This window comes from Terrapene carolina, unplaced genomic scaffold (genome assembly GCF_002925995.2).
Source record: "Terrapene carolina triunguis isolate 2854851 unplaced genomic scaffold, T_m_triunguis-2.0 Scaffold67, whole genome shotgun sequence".
Taxonomy (NCBI): Eukaryota; Metazoa; Chordata; order Testudines; family Emydidae; genus Terrapene; species Terrapene triunguis.
Genome location: NW_020664418.1, coordinates 32446213 through 32472364, shown reverse-complemented (window position 1 = coordinate 32472364; position 26152 = coordinate 32446213). Strand labels below are relative to the sequence as shown.

The window sequence follows — 26152 nt, the reverse complement described above, 5'->3', positions numbered from 1 at the left end:
CTTTCTCCCCACTGCCTTATGAGTGTGCTGAAAACCAAACTAGCATTTCTAGAAGTGTAAATGTTTTTCAGCCTCCATGCTATTCATTCCTTGGAAGGACTCTCTTCTGAAAGTGCCAACAAGGTACAAATTAGTGACTTGATCCTTATTGTACATAAACAACTTCTTTCACACAGGCCACTGAATGCTAGTGATAAGTTTTGGGTCACTACCAACCTGGGCCAGAATCAGACCAATGATCTACAATAAAGTGCAGTGCTCTGTATCCCATTGCCCAGCCAGCCAGTCATAATATTTATCAATGTATATCTGTATTTTACCTGTCCATTGGGACTTCACACCCTTCCTGTAAATCCAGACTACCTTGCCAGTACATCCTTCTTTTTTTGGTTGGTACCCTCTTGGGAGATCTGAATTGCAAGGTGTAAGGGATTTATTAAATATCAAAATGACCTGGAAGAAAACATAAAATCACCACTGATAAAGTTTGCAGATGACACAAATTTGGGGGGGAGTTGGTGGTAAATAATGACAAGGACCAAGTGACTGATTCAGAGCAATTGGATCACTTAGTAAACTAGGTGCAAGCAAACAATGCATGTTTTAATATGGCTAAATGTAAATATCAACATTTAGGAACAAATAATGTAGGCCATACTTACAGGATGGGGGACTCTATCCAGGGAAGCAGGCAGTGACTCTGAAAAAGATTTGAGGGTTGTGGTGGATAATCTTCTGAACATGAGCTCTCAGTGTGATGCTAGCCAAAAGAGCTAATGCAATCCTGGGGTGCATGAACAGGGGAATTTCAAGTAGGAGCAGAGAGGTTATTTTACCTCTATTTTTGGCACTGGTGTGACTGCCACTGGAATACTGTTCCTAGTTCCAGTGCCGACAATTCAAAAGGGTGTTGATAAATTGGAGGGGATTCAGGGAAGAGCCACAAAAATAATTGAGCTGTGTTAGCTTATCCAAGAGAAGGTTAAGGCATGTTTTGATTACTGTCTACAAGTATTTACAAGGGGAACAAATATTTAATAATGGACTCTTCTTTCTAGCAAAGAAAGATGTAACACAATCCAATGGCTAGAAGTTGAAGCTAGACAAATTCAGTCTGGAAATAATGCCTAAATTTTTAATGGTGAAAGTAACCATTACAAGCATTGTGGTAGATTCTCCATCACTGTTAAAAATTGGACGTTTGTCCAAAAGATATGCTCCAGGAATTATTTTTGGGGAGTTGTAAGGAGGCCAGACTAGATGATCACAATTGTCCCTTCTGGCCTTGGAATCTATGGTTCTATGAATCTATGAAAAATGTTTACCTTTTGGAATATGGTCTCTTGTGTGTGCTTGTTGGTCCAGTTACTGTTAACTGATTAGTTATGCTGGAATGGTGAAAATGAAATTAGTGGGGGTACAAATATAAAGTTAATTGATCCCCTTAATAAAATTCTACCAAAATAATTGATTGGAATGCTGTTTCTATTGAGTAAGCAAAAGATACTGCATTTGTTTGGATGGCTTAAAGCAAAATGGTCCCACATACTTTATTTAAAAGGATAAAGTGTGTTGAATAAAATATAAAGAACTGCTGTAAAAAGAGATTTCAGCTCCCTATAGTCATTTCAAGTGATGTCCATCATGTTTTTTTACTACATTAGATTAGAGTTGTAAGCACAGTATGTAAGATATGCAGTATGTAACCATACAGAGTTTGGCATTATTCTAATAATGTACTCATGGCACCAGATGTAGCATGCATTTACCTAATGCATACTTTGTGCAGGGTGGCATACGTGAGGGTGGTTAGCTACTTGCTGTAAGGTTGTACATTGTCCAAAATCAAACAGGTCAGTACTGTAATTAAGCTATCCTATATATCAAAACTTCTGTACTTACAAAACACAACTGAAAGCAAAGCCTTTGGAAGACCATTTTTGTAATGTAGGACCATTCACAATGGAATAGCTGGTTGAAACTGACAACCTGGAATATTTTCAGGTTTGAAAATCTAACGTGTCTGTCAAAATACTTATTAGCAAGGAGATGAATATATTCATATTTATTGTCTTCACACTCAGGCCTTGTGTACACTACAGGGGAAATTCGATCTAAGCTACGCAATTTGAGTTATGTGAATAGCGTAACTCAAATTGACATAGCTTAGATCTACTTACTGTGGGGTCCACGCTACGTGCTGTCGACAAGAGACGCTCTCCCGTCGACTCCCGCTACTCTTCTTGATCTGGTGGAGTACAGGAGTTGAGGGGAGAGCAATCTGCGGTCGATTTAGCGGGTCTTCACTAGACCCATTAAATCAACCGCCGATGCATCGATCGCTGCTTGTCGATTCCCCGGTAAGTGTAGACAAGCCCTAAGATGCTTGTGTGCTTTCAGTTGTGTTTTGTAAGTACAGAAGTTTTGATATATAGGATAGCTTAATTACAGTACTGACCTGTTTGATTATGGACAATGAAATGAACCCCAGAAAGCATAAATAGAGGCTCCAGTGGATTAGGGAGAGGGAGTGAGATTAGGTTTTGTTTTGCAAGGTGATTTACAAAAATTGAAGTAATAAAAGTAACTACAGGAGCATGAATGGACACTATAGACCTTACCAACCAGAGACCTGGCTACAAAAGTGCTACGCCGCCAGAGCTATTAAAATTAAAGGGGAGACTGACTTCTGTTACTCTTTTAGGCCCTGATCTAAAGTTCACTGAAGTCAATGGGAGTCTTTCTGTTCCCTACTGTTGGCTCTCGATTGGGCCTATTGGGTGCAAGTTGTTAGCATCCACACTTCCTATCAAAAGGGTATAATTCCATTTTTAGAACATCAGTGGGAGCTGTGCATAATATTATAAACATAAGCAGCTACTTGAAAAGTGAGTTCCCAGAGGATTCTTACTCCTCTTAGGGTATGTCTACACTTACCCGGTAGTTCGGCGGCGAGCGATCGAACTTCTGGGTTCGACTTAGCGCGTCTTGTCTGGACGCGATAAGTCGAACCAGGAAGTGCTCGCCGTCGACTGCGGTACTCCAGCTAGACGAGAGGAGTACCGCGGAGTCGACGGGGGAGCCTGCCTGCCGCGTGTGGACCGAGGTAAGATCGAACTAAGGTACTTCGAACTTCAGCTACGTTATTCACGTAGCTGAAGATGCGTACCTTAGTTCGATTTGGGGGGTTAGTGTAGACCAAGCCTTAGAATGCAGCAGAACGTGTGCAGATCTTCTCTCTCATTTTAGTGATTTTTCCATAGACAGTTTGATTTATCGGTTAGTTGTATGGTTCTCTGTGCCACACATCATCATAGCATAAGATTATTTACGTTGTATAATGATCTGATCTCCTTGTCTCTGGATTTCCCACTGCATTCTATCTTTCTTTTAGTGTGTAAGCTCCCAAGAGCAGCAATTCTAGTTCTGCACCAAACCTGACATCCAGGGCTGAACAAGTACATACTGTAAAGCAGGCAACCAGAAATGCAAAGCACTAAAAATTAATCACACAGGCACCAAGCTTCTCCATTTTACAAGGAAAGATTGCTTAAAAATCAGCCGAGACTTAATTTGTTGCTTGTGGGCCGAAAAGAATAATTCTATCAAGGCCAAGATTGTGCCACTTCCAAGTCTGGAAGAATGTGATATTGACTTTCCAAAAAGGAAAAGCTTCTAGTTGTTGGCTTCACTGTTCTATTTATTAATTTTTTTAATCTTACTGTCTGCTGCACTTTTGGTCTCCTGGTTTGCCTTGTACTTCTGCACTTGGACTTGTGTATCTTCTAGTCAGTAGTGAACTCTTTATTCATTATTCGGCAACCTCCAAGGTAAAGTCAACATCTCTGCTGTTTCCCTTATAAGGGAAACATAAATACCATTATGCTTTTAAGCCACTAAATCAGACTTAACCTGCTGCACCTCCAGGATACATGATTTCAGACAGAGGCTGAGGAATCCACCTCTTTCAGTCTTGTTTTCTCCTAGCCAGGGGTCCTGGAACAATTTTTTTATAGTGGGGGTGCTGCTGCATGTATTTGGTGTTTGTTATTACTACGTCAAGCCCTGGGATGAAGCAGCACCACTGTCCCCACCCGCAGTTTTATAAATTGCTTTGCTGATCAGTCTAACCTTAAACTGATATAACCCAGCAAGAAAGTGATTTGGACACTTCTGAGTCCCTGTACCCTCCTGGGCCCAGGCCCCATGACCTGATGGTACATTATCAGGCTGGGGCTTGGCTAAACAGGCAAGTCCTCTCCTCCTCATGCAGTTGTACTCAGGTCCGGTTAGTTACTGCAAGAACCTGATACTTTCTCCAGGGCGTGGGGCCACCTAAGGCACCTAACCCTGCAGGCCGGGTATCCCTCTCCGCCCTCAATGCAGCGGGAAGAGCATCTGGGTCCTTCTGGCTTTTGGTCCTCTCTTTCCAGCGCGGAGGGAGGCTGGGGCTAGGCGCTGCTGCTGGCCTCGGCCCACAGGGCATCCCCACCTTCCCTGCGGCTCCCTGGCTGCCCGCAGGCGTTCTTGGCGCAGGTGCCGCCCGCCCTCACGGGAGAGGTTCAGCTGCCATCTGGGCTCCGGAGCCTGGCACCAAAGCGCGCCCCAGGAACCCGAGCAGCCGGGGGCGCGGCGCGGCGCGACGCCCGGGGCCGCCCCAGCCCCGCGGCCGGTCTCAGGAGCCGGGGTGGGGAGTGGGGAGGGGAGGCTGGCTGACCTGCCTCTCGCGAGACACAGCTGCGCGGACGGTACTTGAAGAGGAGGGGAGAAGGGAAGGAGGGGGCCGCCGGAGCAGCGGTGGGTGCAGCGGCCGCGGCTGGAACAGCAGCGGGAACAGCGGCGGCAGCCTCCGCAGCAGCAGCGGCTCCAGTGGGTGAAGGCAGCGGGTGGGGGTTTTTTTTTTTTTGCGGGTTGTGTTGCGGCTGGGCACGGGTGTCAGCGCCCGCCCCGTGCACGGCTCGCCCGGGCTGCCCCCAGCCTGACACCTCTCTCCTGCCGCCTTAGCCTCCCGGTTGTTTTGGTGCTGCTTTGCAAAGCCTGGCCAGTCTCATGCTTTGGAGACAGTCCCAGCCTCAGCAGCGGCAGCCGCCGCTCGGTGCGCTGGGCGGGCTGGGCAGCCCTTGCTGATGCTGTCGGAGGGAAGGTACGGGAACGGGAGCGACGGGGAGCCCCGGCAGCCGCAGTCGGAGAAGCCAGCCGGGAGTGAGGGGGGGGCTATGCCGGGCTGCAGCCTGGGCGCCTGGGGAAGAGACAGGCTGCGCAGTGGCCGGGCTCCGGGCAAGGGCGAGCGGAGGAGCTGCGCATTGCGCGCTGTGGCGGCTCGCTCGCTCGCTCTGGCAGCTGGGGATGGGGGTGGCGTGGGGAATGGCTGAGGTCTCGCTCCGTGTCACTGAAAACCCTTCTCCTCCCCTCCCCTCTTGCAGCTGATCGGGAGTCGGTCGGCTGGGACCTGCGGATTTAGGCGGCTGGGGAGGAAGGAGAAGCCACTTGCAGCGCTCCGAGCCCAGGCGAGCCGGAGAAGGGAGGCGGCGCGATGTGGCTGGGTAGGCTGCTGAAGTTCGCCCTGGGATTTACAGTGATTTTATCTTCCTATACGAGCGAAGGTGCTGAAGGGAATTTGGAGGCTGATAACGCGAAGGAAACCAGAGCCAGCAGAGCCAAGAGGAGAGGACAAGGCGGAGGCGGAGGAGGACACGATGCGCTCAAAGGGTAATTGGATGGGGGGGGGACCACGGGGTGTTTGTACATAACAGAACCTGCTGCACCTTAAGGCTGCAAGGGCAATTGCTGTGAAGTGGCACCATCCTTGGGACTTGTTAGTGTTTTCGCAGCGTCCAGTTCCCCCAATGGGCTTCAGCGAAAGGGAGGTCAGAGGGTTTGGGACAAATTGTTACAGTAGAAGAAAAGCCACTGTTATTACCCAGCCTGGTGAGACCTAGTGCAGTTGGGATGGTACTTTCCTTGGAGCCCCTGAAGTTGTAAGGAGGCAAGATCTGGCTGTCTCTGTTCTCTTATGTTTAGTGAGGGTTATACTTCCCCCAAATCAAGCTCTGAGTGTGGGGTAGTGGTAACTATTGATCTGCAACATCCTGCCCTCACCTATTAAATACAGTAAAAGGGTGTGATCATGTTGACAAAAGCAAGGAAAGTCCAAGCTAAGACTGCGGCTGAGATTCTTGCTGCTCTGTTCTTAGCTTAGGGTGACCAGATGTCCCGATTTTATAGGGACAGTCCCGATTTTGGGGTCTTTTTCTTATATAGGCTTCTATTACCCCCCACCCCGTCCCGATTTTTCACATTTGCTGTCTGGTCACCCTAGCTGGTCATAGATATACCATGTGCACTATACACTGAGCACAACAGGACTGGTAAGGATACATTTTCGGCCTGATCCTGCATTCCCTGTGTACCCAAAACTTCCAGGAACTTTAGTGGGAGATTTGGATGAACCAGGGTTGTACAATCCAGTCTTTGCTTTTTTGATAACTGTTAATTTTAACTCAAAGATTATTATATTTTAATGTTTTGTTTCTTGTTAATTTAATTTCCAGAAAAGAAAATAGAAAAAACCCAATCCCATTTCCCCTCCCCCCCCTTTTTAAAAATAATTAGGGACAGTCTTTCATTCCTTGTTCACACAGGACTCCCATTGTTTGCCTAAAAAAGAATGCCCATAACGCCAACCCTTTCAGATCAATTATGGTCTGTCATGCCTATTTAGACCATTTTGTAATATGTATCATTGCTCATTTGGTACCATTATGGTCTGATGTATAAAATATGTACCATCCTCACAATGCCACTCTTCTGGAGCTATTAATATCTAGTATTAGTAGCTACATTGGCATATGCCCTAAGTACTCTTAAGTGTAATAAAATCATGGAGAAATGTCATGGTGCAGGCTTAGTAGTTTATTTTCAGTATTAAAGATTTCAGCCTGTAAAACAAAATGTCTTTAAAAATGCTGAAACAACACATTTCAAAACTTAATTGTTTTGTTAAATGGGAAACCTCAAATTAATACCTCATCACTGTATGAGTGTGTAATGTGGATTCCTGACCCATCACCAGGGCAAAATTCTCAACTGTTGAAAATAGAGTTTATATGAATGTTCTGATACAAGCCTAGCTATATTGATATTAGCAGGCAGCACAAATGAGCTGAATGCTGCAGTCTTTAATCTGGGAAATATTTCTCTTGAAATCAATGGGAGTTTTGCGTGAGTGAGAAGTGCAAGATTGGCGCTTATATTTTTCCTTATTTCATTATTTGCCTAATAAGGAAACATTATGGCTTTATTCTTAGAGGGTTAGATACATGGAATTCATTCTTTTGCCAAATTATGCATATAATGATCATGACGTATATCTGTATGTAAGTGTGCAATGTGGTAATTTTATAGTTCCTTGAGTGAGGAGGTGTCTCAGGTTACTTTATCCTTTCTGGGCATCATCTTGCAAAAAAACATACTCAAGTGATCAGTGTTTACTCATCCAAATAGTTTCAACACCCTGGGTTTGCATGGTCAGGCTCTTTACTTCCAGGTGTCTTGTCACCAGAGAGATAGCTGAGCAGTGCACATTCTGGCACTTCTTACTTGGGCAAAACTGCTGTTGATGGCAAGGACTGCAAGCAAAGATTGCAAAGATAACTGTAAATAATAAAAGCTCTCAAAGGGTTAGAGAATTACTTTTCAGACAGATATTTACTATTCGTACTATGACTTTCAACCATTTTTCCCCCTTTGCATAATTTGGGTTCGGAGTTAAAGTATCAAGTTGAAAAACATTATTACTTAATCATGGGACCAAATTCTGCCTTCCAGTACATGTGTTGTCTTCAGTGGGAGTTGCATGTGTGTGCTGGAAGACACAATTGCTTTGTTGAAAATAACCATTACTGTTTTTTTCTGGGTTGTTTAGAAAGTAATTAAAAAAAGCAAGAACAAATAGTTGAAATCAACAGCTTTTTCAAAGATGATATTGCAAGTGTTGATTACTGCTGAAAACTGAAGAAATAGCACAACTGTCTAGTCCTGTGATTTGCTTCATGAGTTAGACATCTTTTATTTATAAAATATGTTGTAGCAATTGCATAAGAAATATTTGCGAGTGAGTTAATGTATTTTAGACAACACGAGAGTTTAGAGTTAACAGCAATATTAGTTTTAGACATTCCATTTGACCATGGCTTGGTTAATTATTTGGAATATTACAATTCTGATTTAGCGCCCTGGAAAGCAGATACTTAACAAGCTTATAGCATTTTGCCAAAGGGTCTGATCCAGTAAAACACAAAACAAATCATTAGTTCATTCAGTCATTATTAGTCCCTTTTTTGCACCTCATACTTAAGGCTGAGAGTAAAAAGTGACCAAATTGTTTAAGCAGTTGGAAATCTTTTCTTCTGTTAGCCATATAAACATCCTTATCATTGTTATGGGAAGTCCTGTTGGACATTTCCAATTTGGAAATCACAAGGACTTTCTTTGATGTGGCAGTCTAATGTACAAAAAGAGCTGTCATTTTAACAGACAGGGTTGGGGTTAATTCTGAGAAATTCATATGGAAAATAGGCACTGAGTATATAGGAATTGCAGATACATTAGACAGAGAATCAGTGGTTGTTAAATAGACTTAAAACATTATTAGAAAATTCACTTGATCAGGAGAAGACACATTCACATTATTTTTCTCATTTGTCCATCCGTACAAATATCTTTGGAGCTCTGAGAATTATAATATAAATCATAATGGTAGACTTTGTTTTCATGTTACTATAGTTCAGATAGTCTTTTTTTTGGGGGGGCAAGTAAGTCTGAATCTGGTTTTACAGTGTTTTCTGCTATTGATGGTCAGTGCGTGGACATGGGTGCCTCTTCAAAGATTTTCAGAGAGAAAATTGTAGTAGACTTTTTGTTAGTGTTTGGTTAAACGAACACTGAAAAGCATGTAGCTTTTAAAAATATTAAGATTCTATGGGCACATGTTGGTTTTATATGTAAAATAATACAATTAGGGTTTACTGTTAATTTGTATCTAATTTCATACTAATTTTGTATTTTATTGCAAGTTTTAAAGTTGGTTATTTTCTTCCTCACTATCATTGCTTTATCAGTTATGCCGATGAGATGGCTGAAAGCTAGAAGAGGACTTTAGCTGGAGCAGATGCTCCTCTATGTTAGCCTGAGCTTTAAGACTTCAAGCCTGCTGCTTGTCCTGTAACTTACAATTCTGACTCAAACATTATGCCATTGAGCAAATGTCATTTTAGCAAAAGCTGAATCCCTTGTGTTTTAAAATCAGTTCCTCTAATCTAACATGCATGTTTACATGCTAGTTTCATATTTTTATTAGTTGATCAGAAAACTATTATCAAGGTAGTAACTGTTTTTTCAGAAAGTATAATTTGATTTTTCGGTGTCAGTTTCCATATCCAAATACATACTGCAACATGGTAAATAGACGTATCTCTGGAATCCATTATGGTTTACCCTATAAGATGTTTAAAATAATAAACACCTTATGTGTATATAGATAGATCTTTCATCTAGAAGAGTCCCAAGAGCTTTAAAGACTGTTAGTATATTATATTGTAAGGGTCTTATCCTGTAACCCTTGAATTCTAAAACTCTCACTGTTGTCACTTGGAGTTTTGCCCAAGTAAGGACTGCTGGACTGGGCCTCCAATGGGAAACTTCCTAAATAATATACACTTGAAGAACATGATGTGTAAACTTAACCCTTGGATATAAAGTAAAAGTCAGTTATTTCTTATGATCTGATCCCTTTTGGACTAAATGGCAGAGAGATATTTTGTTTTATTATGGTTATCTACATTGATTAGAATTTCTCCCCAAAATGGGGCAAAAACCTTGTAACTTTAAAAAGAGTGAAACAATTACTAAATAAGACAAGTGGTTATTTGCTTCCTCTCAAAGTGTAATTGTGAAAGAGGGTAATGCCTAGCTTAACAATCAGTTGAAACTGAAATTTTAACATGACTAAGGTTTCTTTGAGGTAGCTGAATCGTGAGATGACAGATTATTCTAAATAAGACTATAATTAAATAAATTCATACTAGAACTGTACGTTTGTTTTTTTAAATTGGAAATGATAGTGAATATTACAGAACAGAATAGTTGGCACTGATCTGATTCATGAAACTCTGAGTGAAACAAATTAAGCTCTGCTACAGCAGATTATTATCCTTTTGGGATTAAATGTTGCTTGCCTTAGTCCCGAAAGCAAGATGCACTGGTTTTACAGGGGCCAAATAAACTTGAATAAACCAGGCAGGATTTGGTCTTTCATTTGCATCCCTGCTCACTGAAATAAAATAAGTTTTATAAATCTATAACATAATTCCAGTTTTCTAATATATAATTAAGGCTTCTGGTTTTCATTTAAAACCAATACTTGCCACTAAAAACCTGCTGAAGAAAAGCAGACTTACCGTACTGGTAAATATTGGTTTATACTGAAAACCTCAAACATTTTTCTTACCACTTCTGGCCTACACACCTCTGGCTGTCCACTTATGCCACACCCAGTCAGTGTCAGACTCTGGACCTGAGTGAAACTGAAAGCTGAAAACTTTGAATTGGGAACAAAGTGAAAAGAATGTAAATGCAGGGCAAATTGGGTCTTTTGGCTTTAGAGATGTTTGCCAGTACATATCTCTCGTAAATTGCAGCATTAAGAGGGAACACCATCAACTTGAAATCTGGCCAATTAAAAAAATTAACAAACTGCTGCTATTTTTTTTAAATATATATACAATATGATAGCAATCAGTCTGAGTTTGGTCGCTTACAAACACAGAGGAAGGCATAGTTCAAGTCCCATAGATCTTGCATCCATACTGGCTTTAAATTGTAAGATTCCAGTACTAGCAGATCCTGAGGCAAAATTAAGGCCTTTGACAGTTAAAAGTAGTTTTGGGTACTACACTTGTCCCTGAGTCTACTTGCCATTGATGGTAGTTGTTACAATTACATTTTCCTGTACATGAACTGAGGTCTAATTCAGGTCAGAATGAAATGAGTGAGGAGATTTTGGCTTAGTCCCTAATGCACATGTGAACATAAGAATGGTCATACTGGGTCAGACCAAAGGTCCATCCAGCCCAATATCCTGTCTACCGACAGTGGCCAATACCAGGTGCCCAGAGGGAGTGAACCTAACAGGTAATGATCAAGTGATCTCTCTCCTGACAAACATAGGCTAGGGACACCATTCCTTACCCATCCTGGCTAATAGCCATTAATGGACTTAACCTCCATGAATTTATCTAGTTCTCTTTTAAACCATGTTATAGTCCTAGCCTTCACAGCCTCCTCAGGCAAGGAGTTCCACAGGTTGACTGTGCGCTTTGTGAAGAACTTCCTTTTATTTGTTTTAAACCTGCTGCCCATTTATTTCATTTGGTGGCCCCTAGTTCTTATATTATGGGAACAAGTAAATAACTTTTCCTTATTCACTTTCTCCACACCACTCATGATTTTATATACCTCTATCATATCCCCCCTTAGTCTCCTCTTTTCCAAGCTGAAAAGTCCTAGCCCAGGGGTCGGCAACGTTCGGCATGCGGCTCGCCAGGGTAAGCACCCTGGCGGGCCGGGCCAGTTTTACTTACCTGCTGACGCGGCAGGTTCGGCCGATCGCGGCCCCCACTGGCCGCGGTTCGCCGTCCCGGGCCAATGGGTAAAATAAAACTGGCCCAGCCTGCCAGGGTGCTTACCCTGGCGAGCCGCGTGCCGAACGTTGCTGACCCCTGTCCTAGCCTCTTTAATCTCTCCTCATATGGGACCCGTTCTAAACACCTACTCATTTTAGTTGCCCTTCTCTGAACCTTTTCTACTGCCAGTATATCTTTTTTTGAGATGAGGAGACCACATCTGTATGCAGTATTCAAGATGTGGACGTACCATGGATTTATATAAGGGCAATAAGATATTCTCCGTCTTATTCTCTATCTCTTTTTTAATGATTGATTCCTAACATCCTGTTTGCTTTTTTGATTGCCGCTGCACACTGCGTGGACGTCTTCAGAGAACTATCCACGATGACTGCAAGATCTCTTTCCTGATTAATTGTAGCTAAATTAGCCCCCATCATATTGTATGTATAGTTGGGGTTATTTTTTCCAGCGTGCATTACTTTACATTTATCCACATTAAATTTCATTTGCCATTTTGTTGCCCAATCACTTAGTTTTGTGAGATCTTTTTGAAGTTCTTCACAGTCTGCTTTGGTCTTAACTATCTTGAGCAGTTTAGTATCATCTGCAAACTTTGCCACCTCACTGTTTACCCCTTTCTCCAGATCATTTATGAATAAATTGAATAGGATTGGTCTAGAACTGACCCTTGGGGAACACCACTAGTTACCCCTCTCCATTCTGAAAATTTACCATTTATTCCTATCCTTTGTTCCCTGTCTTTTAACCAGTTCTCAATCCATGAAAGGATCTTCTCTCTTATCCCATGACAACTTAATTTACGTAAGAGTCTTTGGTGAGGGACCTTGTCAAAGGCTTTCTGGAAATCTAAGTACATTATGTCCACTGAATCCCCCTTGTCCACATGTTTGTTGACCCCTTCAAAGAAATCTAATAGATTAGTAAGACATGATTTCCCTTTACAGAAACCATGTTGACTTTTGCCCAACAATTTATGTTCTTCTATGTGTCTGATAATTTTATTCTTTACTATTGTTTCAACTAATTTGCCCGGTACTGATGTTAGACTTACTGGTCTGTAATTGCCGGGATCGCCTCTAGAGCCCTTTTTAAATATTGTCATTACATTAGCTATCTTCCAGTCATTGGGTACAGAAGCTGATTTAAAGGACAGGTTACAAACCATAGTTAATAGTTCCGCAATTTCACTTTGAGTTCTTTCCGAACTCTTGGGTGAATGCCATCTGGTCCTGGTGACTTGTTACTGTTAAGTTTATCAATTAATTCCAAAACCTCCACTAGTGACACTTCAATCTGTGACAATTCCTCAGATTTATCACCTACAAAGGACAGCTCAGGTTTGGGAATCTCCCTAACTTCCTCAGCTACGAAGACTGAAGCAAAGAATTCATTTAGTTTGTCCGCAATGACTTTATCGTCTTTAAGTGCTCCTTCTGTATCTTGATCATCCCCGGGGCCCCACTGGTTGTTCAGCAGGCTTCCTGCTTCTGATGTACTTAAAAAACATTTTGTTATTACCTTTTGTGTTTTTGGCTAGCTGATCTTCAAACTCCTTTTTGGCTTTTCTTATTACATTTTTACACTTAATTTGGCAGTGTTTATGCTCCTTTCTATTTACCTCACTAGGATTTGACTTCCACTTTTTAAAAGATGCCTTTTTATCTCACTGCTTCTTTTACATGGTTGTTAAGCCACGGTGGCTCCTTTTTAGTTCTTTTACTGTGTTTTTTAATTTGGGGTATACATTTAAGTTGGGGTATACATTTATGTGGATCCTCTCATGCCTAAAAAACAGAGTATGAGACTATTTGATAAAGGCAGGGCCGCCCAGAGGATTCCGGGGGCCTGGGGTCTTCAGCAGCGGGGGGATTAAATCGCATTTAATCCTTGATAATACAGATGTCTTCCTCTGTGTGCTGTTTAATTAGTCTGTTGGTTTTTTTATGAGAATATTTATTTTTTCAGTGAATTTAATGAAAGCTGTCTTATAGCCCTGGAATCCTCTATTCACAGCCAGGAGCAGTGCAAGTATCCCCACACCACCTTGCCAATATGTCAGTCTTGTTCTGGAGCCTCTAGGAGTGAGAGAGTAATTCAGTCTCCAGGTCCATGAGGTCCCTGTGCTCTCCATTTATACTTCTAATTATTGTGGTGTGACCATCAGCTCTCTATAAACTGGATTACCCAAGACACCCCAAAGATCCTGCTTTGTGATCTGCATTGGCAGATTCCTGGGCCTGTGTGGATCACAATTTAGGATTGGGGACCCATCCAAATAATTTCAGGCAGATCACTGAAAAGCAATCAAGAATCATCATCAAGGGCAGTATTCCAACCAGCAAGTGACCTGGAGGCTCTATATTCCATTACCAATCTCCTGAGCCACCCTGCTCCCCAGCACGTCTTTCTTTCTTCCATCAAATGCAGATGTTTTAACTGGATTCTGAGTCAGGGCACAAATATCTTTTGACATGCTGGTTGTGTATTATTTGATAGTTGAGCCAGAAACCCTCAATTGAAAAAACCCAAGTTATTCTATAGATTCTCAGTAATAAATCGTAACTAGAACAGAGAGAGTAAACAGACTATAGTAAAGCGAATACAGCACAGCTGCTCTGCAATACAAGATGAAACATAGCTGTAGCGTAAATATTGTAAAACTGGCTCCAGGCAATCAGGTGAAGCCTGATCACCAAGTGCCACTTTGCCAGGAAGACACTTCGATGTGCAGATCAGGGTGAGATATTTTTGCCTGCTTAATTGACTGCCCAGGATAGACCATGGCAGGCTGCCTAGCAGGCTGCAAGGTGTGGGTCACAATTGGCCATTGGACAGGGTATTTGATTGGACCACTTTCTGGCTGTCCAACAGGCTGGGGGTTTCATGATGGCTAGCCCTGTAGCCTGGAAAGTGAAACACAGTAGTCTGGCATGGATTAGGAAAGGTCATGTGCAAGGCTGGCTACATGTGACCAAGTGATTGGCAGGTCAGCAGTGGGGTCATGCTATGACTCCTGTTTACGGGGCTAGATATGTAATGGGACTTGAATCTGTTTCCACGTGCCTGTTCCACTGCATCATTTTCCTGTAGGGATGTGTAGGGTGTTGGCTGTCCATGGTTTGGTATCCATGTGTGTGCTATGGCTTCTGATTTTGTATTGGTGTCCTTTTTTTATTTCTTGTATTGCCTTGCCTGTAGGACTGTACCCTTTTGATATGTGTCCATCTGCAGACAGTTTATTTGCTGCAGTTTACCATGTTAGGTCAGATGGGCAGTGCTCACCCAAAGACGGGCGAGTGGTAACCAGTGCATAGAAACTGAACGCTTAGTTGGAGTGGGGCTGGAGGAAGAGTAACAGTGGCAGAATAAAGTCTGATTGTCGTAACCTGCATGGAAGTTGGAGGGAGGAGCGCAGGTTGCAGGAGGGAAGGGTTTGGAGAAGGCACCAGGAAGCCAATCTGTGTGCATGTTGCTGGAACGGTAGCTGCAGTTGCGGCACCTCTGTTTATAGTTTTTAATAAAGACAGTTTAGTTTTAGAAACATGGAGGCCTCTCATGTTATTACCCACCACGTGGTACATGAAATACTGATCATTCTTGGTTGGGGGCCAGTCTGCACACTGCTCGATAGATTCAGCCTGACCTCATATGGTTGTCTCATTATCCAGGCAAACTACTCTGCGTGGGGCTTAACACACCTATTCTGGGTAGTTTGGGCCTGTATTTGGGCTCAAGGACCCTGGCAATTTGATGTAGGCCTAGGTCCTTATAAGTCTCTTTGGAGGAGGTAGGAGGGACATTTTGGCTTGGGCTGCCTACCTGCCCTCTTACATTGGCTGTTGTTGAATGAAGTTGTAGCCTTTGTTTTCCGCTCAGGTTCATTTATCTCCTCGTTGGTGTGCTGCCATTCAGCAAAAGTGTTGCTCACTTAGTACAAAGAGTGTCTTGTTTGTTATGACTTGTGTTCCATATTTAACTCTGTATGGACTTTAAAGAAAGTTTTCATCGGGGTTATTTTGGACACATCTGTGCATTTGGCTGGATCTGATTACTAGCACATTGACAACATGGGGACCTAACAAAAGCACCGTTGAACTGTTTGCATAACGAAGCAAAAGAGAACTCCTTTTCATAGAAATGTATTGAGCAAAGACACACGGGCCATGTCCTACCACTATTTGGAAAAACCCTCATAGGTACTAGTGAATTTCTACTCATAGAGGCCCCCAGGAATCATTCTGGGGTGGGGGAATAATTTATATTCCTCCCACCCCCCCACACCAACCTGGAAGTGGGATCTTCTTCCCCTAAACCTGCAGATATTTGAAGATCCATGAGGAAGCTTGGACACACAGAGGTGGTTGAGACATGTAGGTGAGAGCCTCCTGCATAGAAGTTTTTTTGTTTGGTTTTTGTTTTTGTTTTTTTGCTGCTCCCCGTGTCTAAAGTGAACAACAAAGTACCTTTCAATAGCTCTTCTTGAGAGCTGCAGCTCAGGCCAACTACTATACTCTGTAATACCATTCGATGTCTTACAGGACATAAAACCTTAGAAGTAATATTCTCTCCTTGTTTGGTGGCTGGAAGTCACTTTGGGCCATTCCTGGGTCAAACAGAATGGAATGCACAAAAGATGAGCGATCCACCTGGACTGGAGAGCTGCTGAGGCTAAACCGCTTCTGAGGAGGAAGGAAGCACTCCCCAAATGAGTCCATATACTGTTTATGTAGCCGCACATCCTTCCCCTGCCTCTCTTCCCAGGGCCACAAACTCATCTCAGACTGATTGTCATATTTCATGTGGACCTCTTTGTTCTTGGAGTGGGGAGGGAGGAGTGTGGAAAGCAGGTTCCTTTGTGGCTGGACAGCAGTCCACTACAGAGAGATGCTGAATGGGAGCATGTGCCTCAAAGACAATGGCTTGGTTGACAACTCCAAAGCTAAAGATGGCTGATTTCCCTTCTTGTGGCTGTTGGGATGGGCTAAAGTAGAGTGTCCACTAGCAGCAGCCCTTTCCCACTCCTCCACACCAGACACATTTAATTTACTTTAAAAAACACAGGAACAGTCTTGCTAACTGCAGGAGTTCAAAAACCACAAGTCCTCTCACCCTTAGATTGGCCTAAAAATCACAGGAGTTGAGGGGGTGAGGGAGAAGTTCAGGCAGATTTTCAAAGGCATGAACAGCAGTTAGGTGCCTGGCGCCTATTGACTTTCAACGGCAGGGAGGTTCCCAAGTGTCAGTTGTGCCTTTGAAAATCTCTCCCAAAATCATGCTGTTTGGCCATCTGTCTGGATTTTGAACTCCCCCTGTCTCTCCACTGCCCCAACATGTTTTCAACAATGGAGCTTGAAAATTCAACTTTCAGAGCATACAGAGTGCATGCTCACAAATTCAGATCCCCTTCACCTGTTCACGTGCTCCCTAACTTACTTCCATTTCAATGCCTGCCCCTCCTTGGCTGCCTCCCCCAGTCCCTCACTCTCCCAGCCTCACTGGCAACATCCTGCAACTCCAATCCTCTGCGAGCTTCCAACAGGTGCTACCAGTCTCTAGCCTGCAGCGTTAGGGTGGATTCCCTTGAGCTCTTTCCTCTAATACTCCCCAACACTCCACACTTCATGCCCTGTGGTGGAGGTGAGACTGCTGCTGTTGTCCTCAGAGAGAGGCTGCTCAGCTGTGTTGTGCTTTGCCTGCTCCGCTCAGAGTACACAAGATGTGTGCAAGAAGCCTCTAGCGGCCGAAGCAGGAAACGGCATGCAAATCCCGCAAAATTCCTGAGCTGCTTTTGTTTCCTTGTGAGACTGTAAGAGACTCCCACAATTGACCCCAATCACTGGCAATGAGATTGTGAATGTTGGCAGTGGTGCAGAAACCTTGACCTAGTCCCTCCCTCGCTCCCCGGCTGGAACTACCTTGGGGTGACTACAGACATCTGCCTTGGCCCTAAAAGGTGAGGTGAAGGGAAGGATTGGGGTATGCCATCCCTTGAGCATGTCTATAGTTCGTGCTCATGGAATGCATGGGAGACCCTTCATTCCCTTTTATGGACCATGCTTGGTTGGCCCAGCATGCCGTTAGTTTCCATGGCATGCTGGGGCTCATGTGCCTCATACTGCCATGTAAATTGGTCTAGGGCTGGACCCACTGACATTAGCATGTAGAACAATGAGAGAATGTGCCTAAGAATTTGCCATTCTATGGCTAAGCGTGAGAACAATGCATGGCTGTCAAGTCAGATGAATCTGTCCCTGCAAAATGATGACAGGAAGATTCCGTGAACCAGTGTAGCAGAGTCCCCCGATGTCAAATACCATCACCCAATTGCTGTATTTGGCGGGCACAGTATGATAGGAGCTGGGGTTTGCAGGATGTTCAGTGTTGCTGAAGGAAAGATCTTGCAGGTCATTTTGAGTTCCTGACATGCGCATTGGCCTCAGGACTGCAGAGCCAAGGACACCCGTGGAGCTACTAAGTCTGTTCTTTCCTCAGCTGAACTGAGCCAAGATTCTGGGACAGTAGTACCGTCCTGTGAGGAGTAATTATCATGTTAAACTCACTGCACGGCACAGACACACTACACTCTCACACTACTGGGGAAGAAAATCAGACAGTCATAAGAGATCCGGTGTATGCCACACATACATGTGCATGAAACATGGCACAAGAATTTGGTGACATGGGACAGATGCTTAATATCTTCTTTATGGGATAATAAGCACTATGGCTGAGCACTCTAGTTGTTTGTATTGAGACAAAGCACAATGGTAAAAATGCCTCATTTTGCTTGAGGATGATAACTGGCAAAACTAGTTTAATAATCAGTGGGATGTGCGAAAATCAGCTGTCATAGAAATACATGATTTTAAAAACTCTATCTAGTTCATTGCTTCACAGTTTTGTTGGAGTTGAGGGAGTAGGTTAAGTCTGGACTAAAACTTCAGGGCCAAGTCAACAGTCAATGGAGCTACCCCAGTTTACATCAGCTGATGAATGGGCCCCACCTCAGGAAACTGGGGAGCTCTGCACATGGATAGGCACATACAGGTGTCCGCAAAGCCATTTTACAGTAAAAGGTAATGATATGATTATAGATGGCTTTAAACATGGTAATAAGGCCAAACCTGCATACCTTTAGAATTCTTCAGTGGCATTTACTGGCATACTGGATATACTTTAACACTCTGAGCCAAATTTGTAAAGGCCAGGCACTTTTAACTGCATGTGTGAATATGGACACTTAGCCAAAGACCTCATTTCCATTCATAATTAAGTACCATGTTTAAGAGGTCAGTTTTGTTTCTGCTATTACTTTTGGATGCAGTGTTTCCAGGCACCACTTTTGCTCAAAAAAGGAGGAGACTGGATGGAGGCCCCTTTAAAAATCTGGCCTATTGTATTAGTTTGATTTTTACCTTTGGCACCAGGAAGCTGTCTTTTTACATGAAGCAGATGCCAACTGTTGGAGCTAAGGAGTTAAGAAAAGACCATTCTTAACATCAACGAACTTTTCCTTGAAAATAAGAGTCCAGGTGCATTTTTTTTGTGGTGGGGGGAATGGGGAGCAGAGAGGTTAGAGATTTCACCCTGTATCTGATCATTACAACATCCTTCCCCTTGTCCAGTTTAACTAACTGCTTTTTCTCCATTTCAATTCAGTCTTTATCTGGCAAGCAAACTGTCTCTGCTACTCTCTCAGCCTTGCTCTGCCCACTCTGTCTAGCCTCTGTCTAATTTATTCCAAAGCCACGCTTGATTCATCCCTGGGTTACGCCAGCTTTGACTAGTGTATGGCAGGGCTCCTGGCAGATTGTCTGTGGTACATCTCCCAGCAATGCCAGCAACTCTCATGCACAGATGGGCAGTGTCTTCCCAGTAATGAGCTGTGCTTTCTGTGAAGGGTCATGGCCAGGGCAGCTGGGGGATGTGAACATTCATCACCACCCCGGGCAGACTTCACCATGGGGCTCCTACACTAGTCTGGCTACATTTCAGAGCTGCCTTCCCCTGTCAAAACCCCTGGGAAGGGCAGCAGTGCACATGCCACCAGCCTTTCCCTGGAATCGAATTCTCCCCACGCCTGCTGCTGCCTCATTAAGAGAAACTCTTCCCTTTCCCCAGCTCCTGTCACACTACTTGGCAGTCACAGTGCTTGGGTGATGGTGCTTGATATTGGAGTGACTCTGCTACACTGGTTCATGGAATCTTCCTGTCTCTTACGAATTCTCAAACAGATTCTCTGTAAGCAAGTTCCATTCTGAAAAAAGCTGGCAGCTGCCCCCAGGCGATATTTCAGGGTGAAGCTGAAGTGGCAAAGGAGGAATTGGTTGATGAAAGGAAGACAAAACAATGGGACAGTGCTGCACACTGTAGAGAAGAGGCAGGTCAAAGATGTATGGTAGAGACAGTTGGCATTGCAGAAAGGAGCAGAACTAGCAGATAGTATTATGCAGGATTTAATTGATGATGGGGCACTGAACAATCATGGCTATCAGAATAAGCTGATGCTAGACCAGTATTAATAAAATATTGGTATAATGCTACAAAAGAACAAGGAGGATTCATGAATGCCTAATGTATCATGATTATACATGTGCATCATATATGTTGTGCATGCAAAATCATGATTGGAGTGGCACTGGCTATAGAGTCATTGATTTGTTGCTTCTCTTCTAGATCTGTGTTAAAATTGTGAAGAAGTAGCACTGTATATCTGTGCCCAGGTCCTTGCACATGTACCAAGTCTGACGCTTTGATTTAAGGTAGTTCTGTGGGGATGATGGGCGAAGGAACCTTCACTTCACAGGAGAAATGCTCTGCTGTTGCTATTGAAGCCCTTTCTGCTGCTGCACCCCTCCACAGAAGTCGATAGCTGGTGAATCTGCATAGCAGTGTGTCTATTGGCTCTGCTTCTGCCTCTTGTCTTTTTGCCACTGCTTTACCTCCATCTGACCCCAATCCAGCAGTGGAGGGAGTCACCACAGAACCAGACTTGGTCCTACACAGGATGGGAGGACTTCATGTATTGGCCCAAGTCCTGTACCCTCTCTTTCCAGACTAGTTCTGCTGTGTGTCTGTCCTGGCAGATTCTCAGAGGTGGGAGCAGGATTGTGCTCACAGATACCATCACAGAGATCTGAGGTTGCTTTTCATACATACCTAAGTCTCTCATTAAAAATCCTTTAATTCCATCTTTCACGTGTTAGGAGTGCATATCGCTGCAGCGAGTCCACAGTACTAAATATGCTGCAAAAAGCAAGAATGACTGACTGTCGGCATTTGCCTGCTTGGAACAATTATGACAAATTCCAGAAGGCTTTCAGAAACAGGAAGATTAAGCAGCAAGAGATGGCAGATGGATTTTAATGTGGACCATGATTTCCTTTTCCCTCCAAAACACCTCCACACCCACCCATATATTTTCCCCAGACAACAGGAGTGTTTTTGTCCTCTTCTGTGAGAAAAAAGTTATTTTAAAACCAGTTTAAACAGCGAAGAGTTCAGTGTCCAGGGTAGAGACGAATGAGTTGCCATAAACTCATTTCAGACTTTAAGTGCCTGTGGCCTACTGGCCTTTTTGATTCTACATCACTAAAATGCCAGGTAAGTTTTCATAGTTTAAGCAAAAATTGGCAAAAATAATCCATTTATCATATTTACTGATGGGGCTTGAAATTCATTGATCCTCTGAGAAATGAGACCTGTGAGCCATCTGGAAAACTCAGTGAAGATTTGGTGGTCTCAGTCTAGTTTTAGTTGACAAACGTTCATATCCAAATAACGTCAGTGGGAAGGAGAGGTCTTGAAGGATCAGGCCCCCATAGAGGTCTGAACACCGCTGAGATATGTGGACAGGGCACTGTGGCTTGCTCTGCTGCCTACCATGTTCTAGTTCAGGCCTCTCCAGCCTTTTCGCTGAGCTACTTTGTTGCACTTTAGATCTCTAAGTTTTTTATATTAGTCCAATGTAATGAGCTTTGGTGGTGTTAATGATGTGCGGTAGGGGGTTACTGTCCAAAATTCTAGGGTGAGATTTTTATTTAAAGAAAAAAGTATCTATTCAACGCTCTAGGCATCTTTCATAGAAATGTACCTAATAAGTACACAAAACTGACAGCATTGGTGATGCTGAAGGCATCTGTCTTATATGCAGTTAACAATATTTACCACTACTCCCATGCCATGTTGAGTCTGTTGCTTCACAGAGTGCCTGTTGAGGATGGTGAGCAATGAAGCCTCAAGTCCAGTGTTAGATGGGGCGTATTCCATTTCTTGCTAACCACATACATACTACTTGCATTCGATAACAATACCATTAAAGAAACAGCCTTCTTTGAGCTACTGTCTTCAAGCATCAGACGCAAAAGTATCACCAGCTGAGCATGTCAGTCTCATGTATCAGTTAATGGAAACTGAGAGAGAACAATATTCATACACATTTATCAGTTTTCCAGGAGATGACTAACATCCTTTGACAATAATTCAACTCATCTAGCTACTGCATTTTCACCTGCGTGTTATTAATTGAAGACAGAATTTGTTTATTTTGGAAGTCTTTGAACAAAGCTGTGGGCTTCAGTCATGGCTTTTTTCATCACCATGCGATCAGGGAAAGCTTTTTTTATGGTTTGCGAGTATATAAGTAACTCTGAAAAATGCAGCCTCTTCCGTGCCCCCCCCCCTTTTTTTTTAAGACTTTGAAAATATGGTCGTCTAAGTTTTCAAAATGCATGTGCTCTCTTTGGGTCAGATTCTGCCATCCTTACTTATGCTGGGTGGGTGGGTGCATTGACTTTGATGGGACTATTTAAGGGGAAGGGGGAAGTAAGAGTAGCAGAATATGACCCTGAATTTGAAGATTTTGGGATAGTCTTCATGTTTCTCATGAGGTGTGGTGAAGGTGACCGTCCAAAGCACCCTCTTTGCCAATAGCAGCTTTGGGGTGATGTATGAGCTGCCCATGCTGGCTTTTTTCTTTTGTACATTAATCAGAGTGGGAATATAAGAGTTTATTATATTTATTTAAAAGGGTAGTACTCAAATTGTGCCAGGTGCAATACAGACACAGGAAGATGCAGTCTCTGCATTGAAAAGCTTACAGTCTGAAAGATAAGAGCTAGACCAAAGGTGGGGGATAAGGTACAATATAAGCAGTAGAGTAGCTTCCTTTTGTGTGTATAAATTCATGAAAATGGTGCATTTTCTGCTTCTTTTTCAGAGTACAGCTAAGTCATTTGTGCTTTAGTGGGTTGTCTGGCTGACTTTCCCCCGCATCATCCAGACCTGTTCAATCTCCCAATTGGTCTGGGAGACTCTTGATTTTCTGTTCTCGATGCTGCGTTCCTGAGCAGCGGCTTCATTCTTCCAACTGGAGACATTGCAGCCTTGTGGGAGAGGCATTCTACGCAGTCCTCTCTAGATGAGGACTCTGGCTATAGAGATCATATCTACAGCATAGCACCAACCTGCTGCACTCATATAGGTATAAAGGGTAATGCAGTGCAGAGTGATGTAAGGGGTCACTCTAGCCACGCTTCTATGGCTGTGGGCGTGTTGGTGACCATGCTCTAGGCAGAGGAAAGCTGGGGGATGTAGTGAGGAGGGATGCGGGGAACCAGAGCATGAGGGGGAATATATGGAGGACCCAGACTAGGGAGAAGAGGGAAAATTGAGCAGAGGAAACTGGGCTGGTGGGAAACTCAAAGAGGCAAATGATAGGTTTGATAGGGAAGAGCAAGGAATTGAAGGATTTGATGGTAATGAGGATTTATGTAAAAGAAGCAATGCATGCTCGCTGAATATGCAAGCAGGTCAGAATATCAGCTGAAGCCCACAGCTGTGCCCATATCTAAGTGCCTCTCCAGCTCACCCCTCCGGTGTTTCCCTCTCTGTGTCCTGGCTGCTTCTCCATTTCATCTGTTGACTATCATGGTGAGGGAGGGTAGCTGGATGAGCAGCAGAGGAGACCTTCACTACTCTGTCCACTTCACAGTGCCCTCTGCGAGGCGAGAGGAGCTGCTGTAGCTCTCCCTTCCATCTCCTGCAGGCTGCGGCGGCTGCCATTGATACACCTCCCCTCCCAACTGCAGTGGATGTGATCGTAGGCCTGGGGAGTGAGGCAGAGGCAAGGAGAACTTCACCCCGCCTCAGGCCTGGGGAGAGAGGGGGTCAGCTGCTGGAGATCTTCACTTTCAACCCATGGAGTGTGTGTTTGTGTGTGCTGCTCCCTCCCTTCCCCACTACCAACTGCAATAGGAGCAGGAGTAAAAAGTCTCTCTGCCTTCTATTGTACCTTCCTTTGCCATAGAGGCAGCAGGAGGTGATGCAGAGAGAGAGATCTGCTAATTCCACTAGTGCTGCTGGATGGAGAGAGAGGGAAGAGCTGCTGGCGAGCTACTTGAGAAGGCTACATAAGCTACCGGTAGATCACAGCCCAATTGCTGTAGACCTCTTCTCTGGAGAGAGGACTGCAGGGTCCAGGACTGTCCTGGCACCTTTCCCAGCACTAAATTCACTTGGAACCTCTCCCCCTCCCCAAATGCCGCACACACAGAAAATAGGATGAAGTAATTTTGTAAATTTACAGCAGTACACCCTCATCTGCACAACAGTGTCTAGCTCTGGTAAGCTAGAAAGTCGACTGATGGGTGCATTATAAATATCTGGATAGACCGTTATGATGAGGTATAATAAAGACTTGGATTGTTTAGTTTCCAAAGGAGAGGAGAGCGGGAGGGGCTTGACAGAGGTAGTCAGAGTCATTAGGTTTGTAAGTGCAGAATTTCTCAGTGCTTCCTTTTTACACTGTTCCATGATCCGAGAACAAGGGGACGCTCTGTGAAAATTAACGGCGGTGAGTTTAGGATGTATTTCTTTATGAAGTGTAGAATCTGTGAGTTGGGAAAGTCACTTCTGGAGGAGGTCACCAAGATGAACACTGGGTTGAGGGGAGGGAGAAATTGGGTAATTTTATTATTATTATTTGAACCACTTGTGGATATACAAAATAAGGCTATAATAAGGGTAATTGAATGACCTGCTTCAGTGTATAAGCATGGTTGCCCATTGAGGTCTGGCATGTGTTTTCCCCTATAGACAGCATTACATTGGCTAGCTGCATTAAAAGGATTTCTTTTCCTTGGAACACTGGGTGTTGGCCAGTGCTGGAAGAAGAATATGGCAACTTCTTTGTTCTTAAAAAGACACCTATCTCAATCAAAAGTAAAGAAATTCTGTATGTAGTGCATAGAGCTTATGAGGCGTATAAATGTTTTACCCATTTTGTTCTTATAAGTTACCTTATAATAAAAATGCATTCTCCATGTAACGCCAGTCAGAGAAATTGTTATATTCCTTAGCATTGTGCCTCATAATGCATCATTAGTATCTGTAACCAATAATTTTAACAGAAAAAATTGTTCTTTGAACATATATTTGTTAAAAGCTAATGTTTCTATATACCCTCTGACTATGTGACCTTGTGACTGTTATAACAAAAAAATTAACTAGTTGACAATAATAAAAGTGATCTTAAAATAAAAAAGAAACCTGGTGAATTTGCTCCGTTCCATAACTTGCCGTGGACCAACAAACAGTTTATTGTACTATATACCATATCTGTTTTTATATATGTATTCTTTAATCACAAAATATTACTTAAATATGAGTTTTTGTCCCTCTTACATTTTTTATTTACCTTCAAAATAAACGCAACAGTCATTTGTTATAATTTTGTTTCATTATCCCAAGTTACTGCTTATATAATTCAGCTGCCCTCTTTAAATTTGATTGTACTGAGGGAACGGTAGGAAAGGGAAGACTATGACTGGCATATCTAGACTATTGACATGGATATAAGCAGGTGAAAAGCAAGACTTACATAACTTTATAAGCCTTGATCTATGCATTTAGATGCAGTGACCAAAATTGGCCATGAACGTAAGTGGTTGCAATCAATGGAGTTGTGTCCACTTAAATCATTGATTAATTTAGTCCAACCTATATATTACTATCACAACGTCACAGAAGATAAAGTAGACTAGATTCCAATCTCATTCAATTAATGTATTTATTCTATGGCATTTATTACTGTAGTATCTGAGTGTCTCATAATGTTAATGAAATTTAGGCTCACAACTCAAAAATCCTTATTCCCATTATATAAATAGACTGACTGATGTACACAGGGTAATGTTACTCAGGACATCTGTGGCATAGCTGAGAATTGAACACTGATCTCCTCACTAGATCTGGTCAGAAACTACGTTTTTCTGTCAAAAAATGCAAACTTGTTGAAATTGAAACATTCTGCGGGAACATGCCAAGTTTCATGAAATTCCAGTGGAAACCAGGTGGTTTCCAACAGGACCCTGCTTGCCAAGCAGGCTTGAAGCAGTCGGGGCCTGGCTTTTTGTATTGGGGTTCCCAAGGCTTCTCGTGTCATTGGC

At 43.3% G+C, this 26152-nt stretch overlaps 1 protein-coding gene across 2 annotated transcripts in view; it reads left to right on the top strand.

The window, feature by feature from the left end:
* Nucleotides 1-4812: 4812 nt before the first annotated feature.
* FBN1 (fibrillin 1) overlaps nt 4813-26152 on the top strand; it is a 216332-nt gene continuing 194992 nt past the window's right edge. Inside the window, exons 1-2 of one of the 2 annotated variants that reach the window (XM_024200606.3) lie at nt 4813-4869; nt 5424-5709. In XM_024200606.3, the coding sequence (XP_024056374.1) occupies nt 5534-5709 (176 nt within the window). In that variant the 5' untranslated portion in view covers nt 4813-4869; nt 5424-5533. Of the gene's footprint in view, nt 4887-5423; nt 5710-26152 lie in introns of both variants that reach the window. The other variant, XM_024200598.3, reaches the window with a different exon arrangement.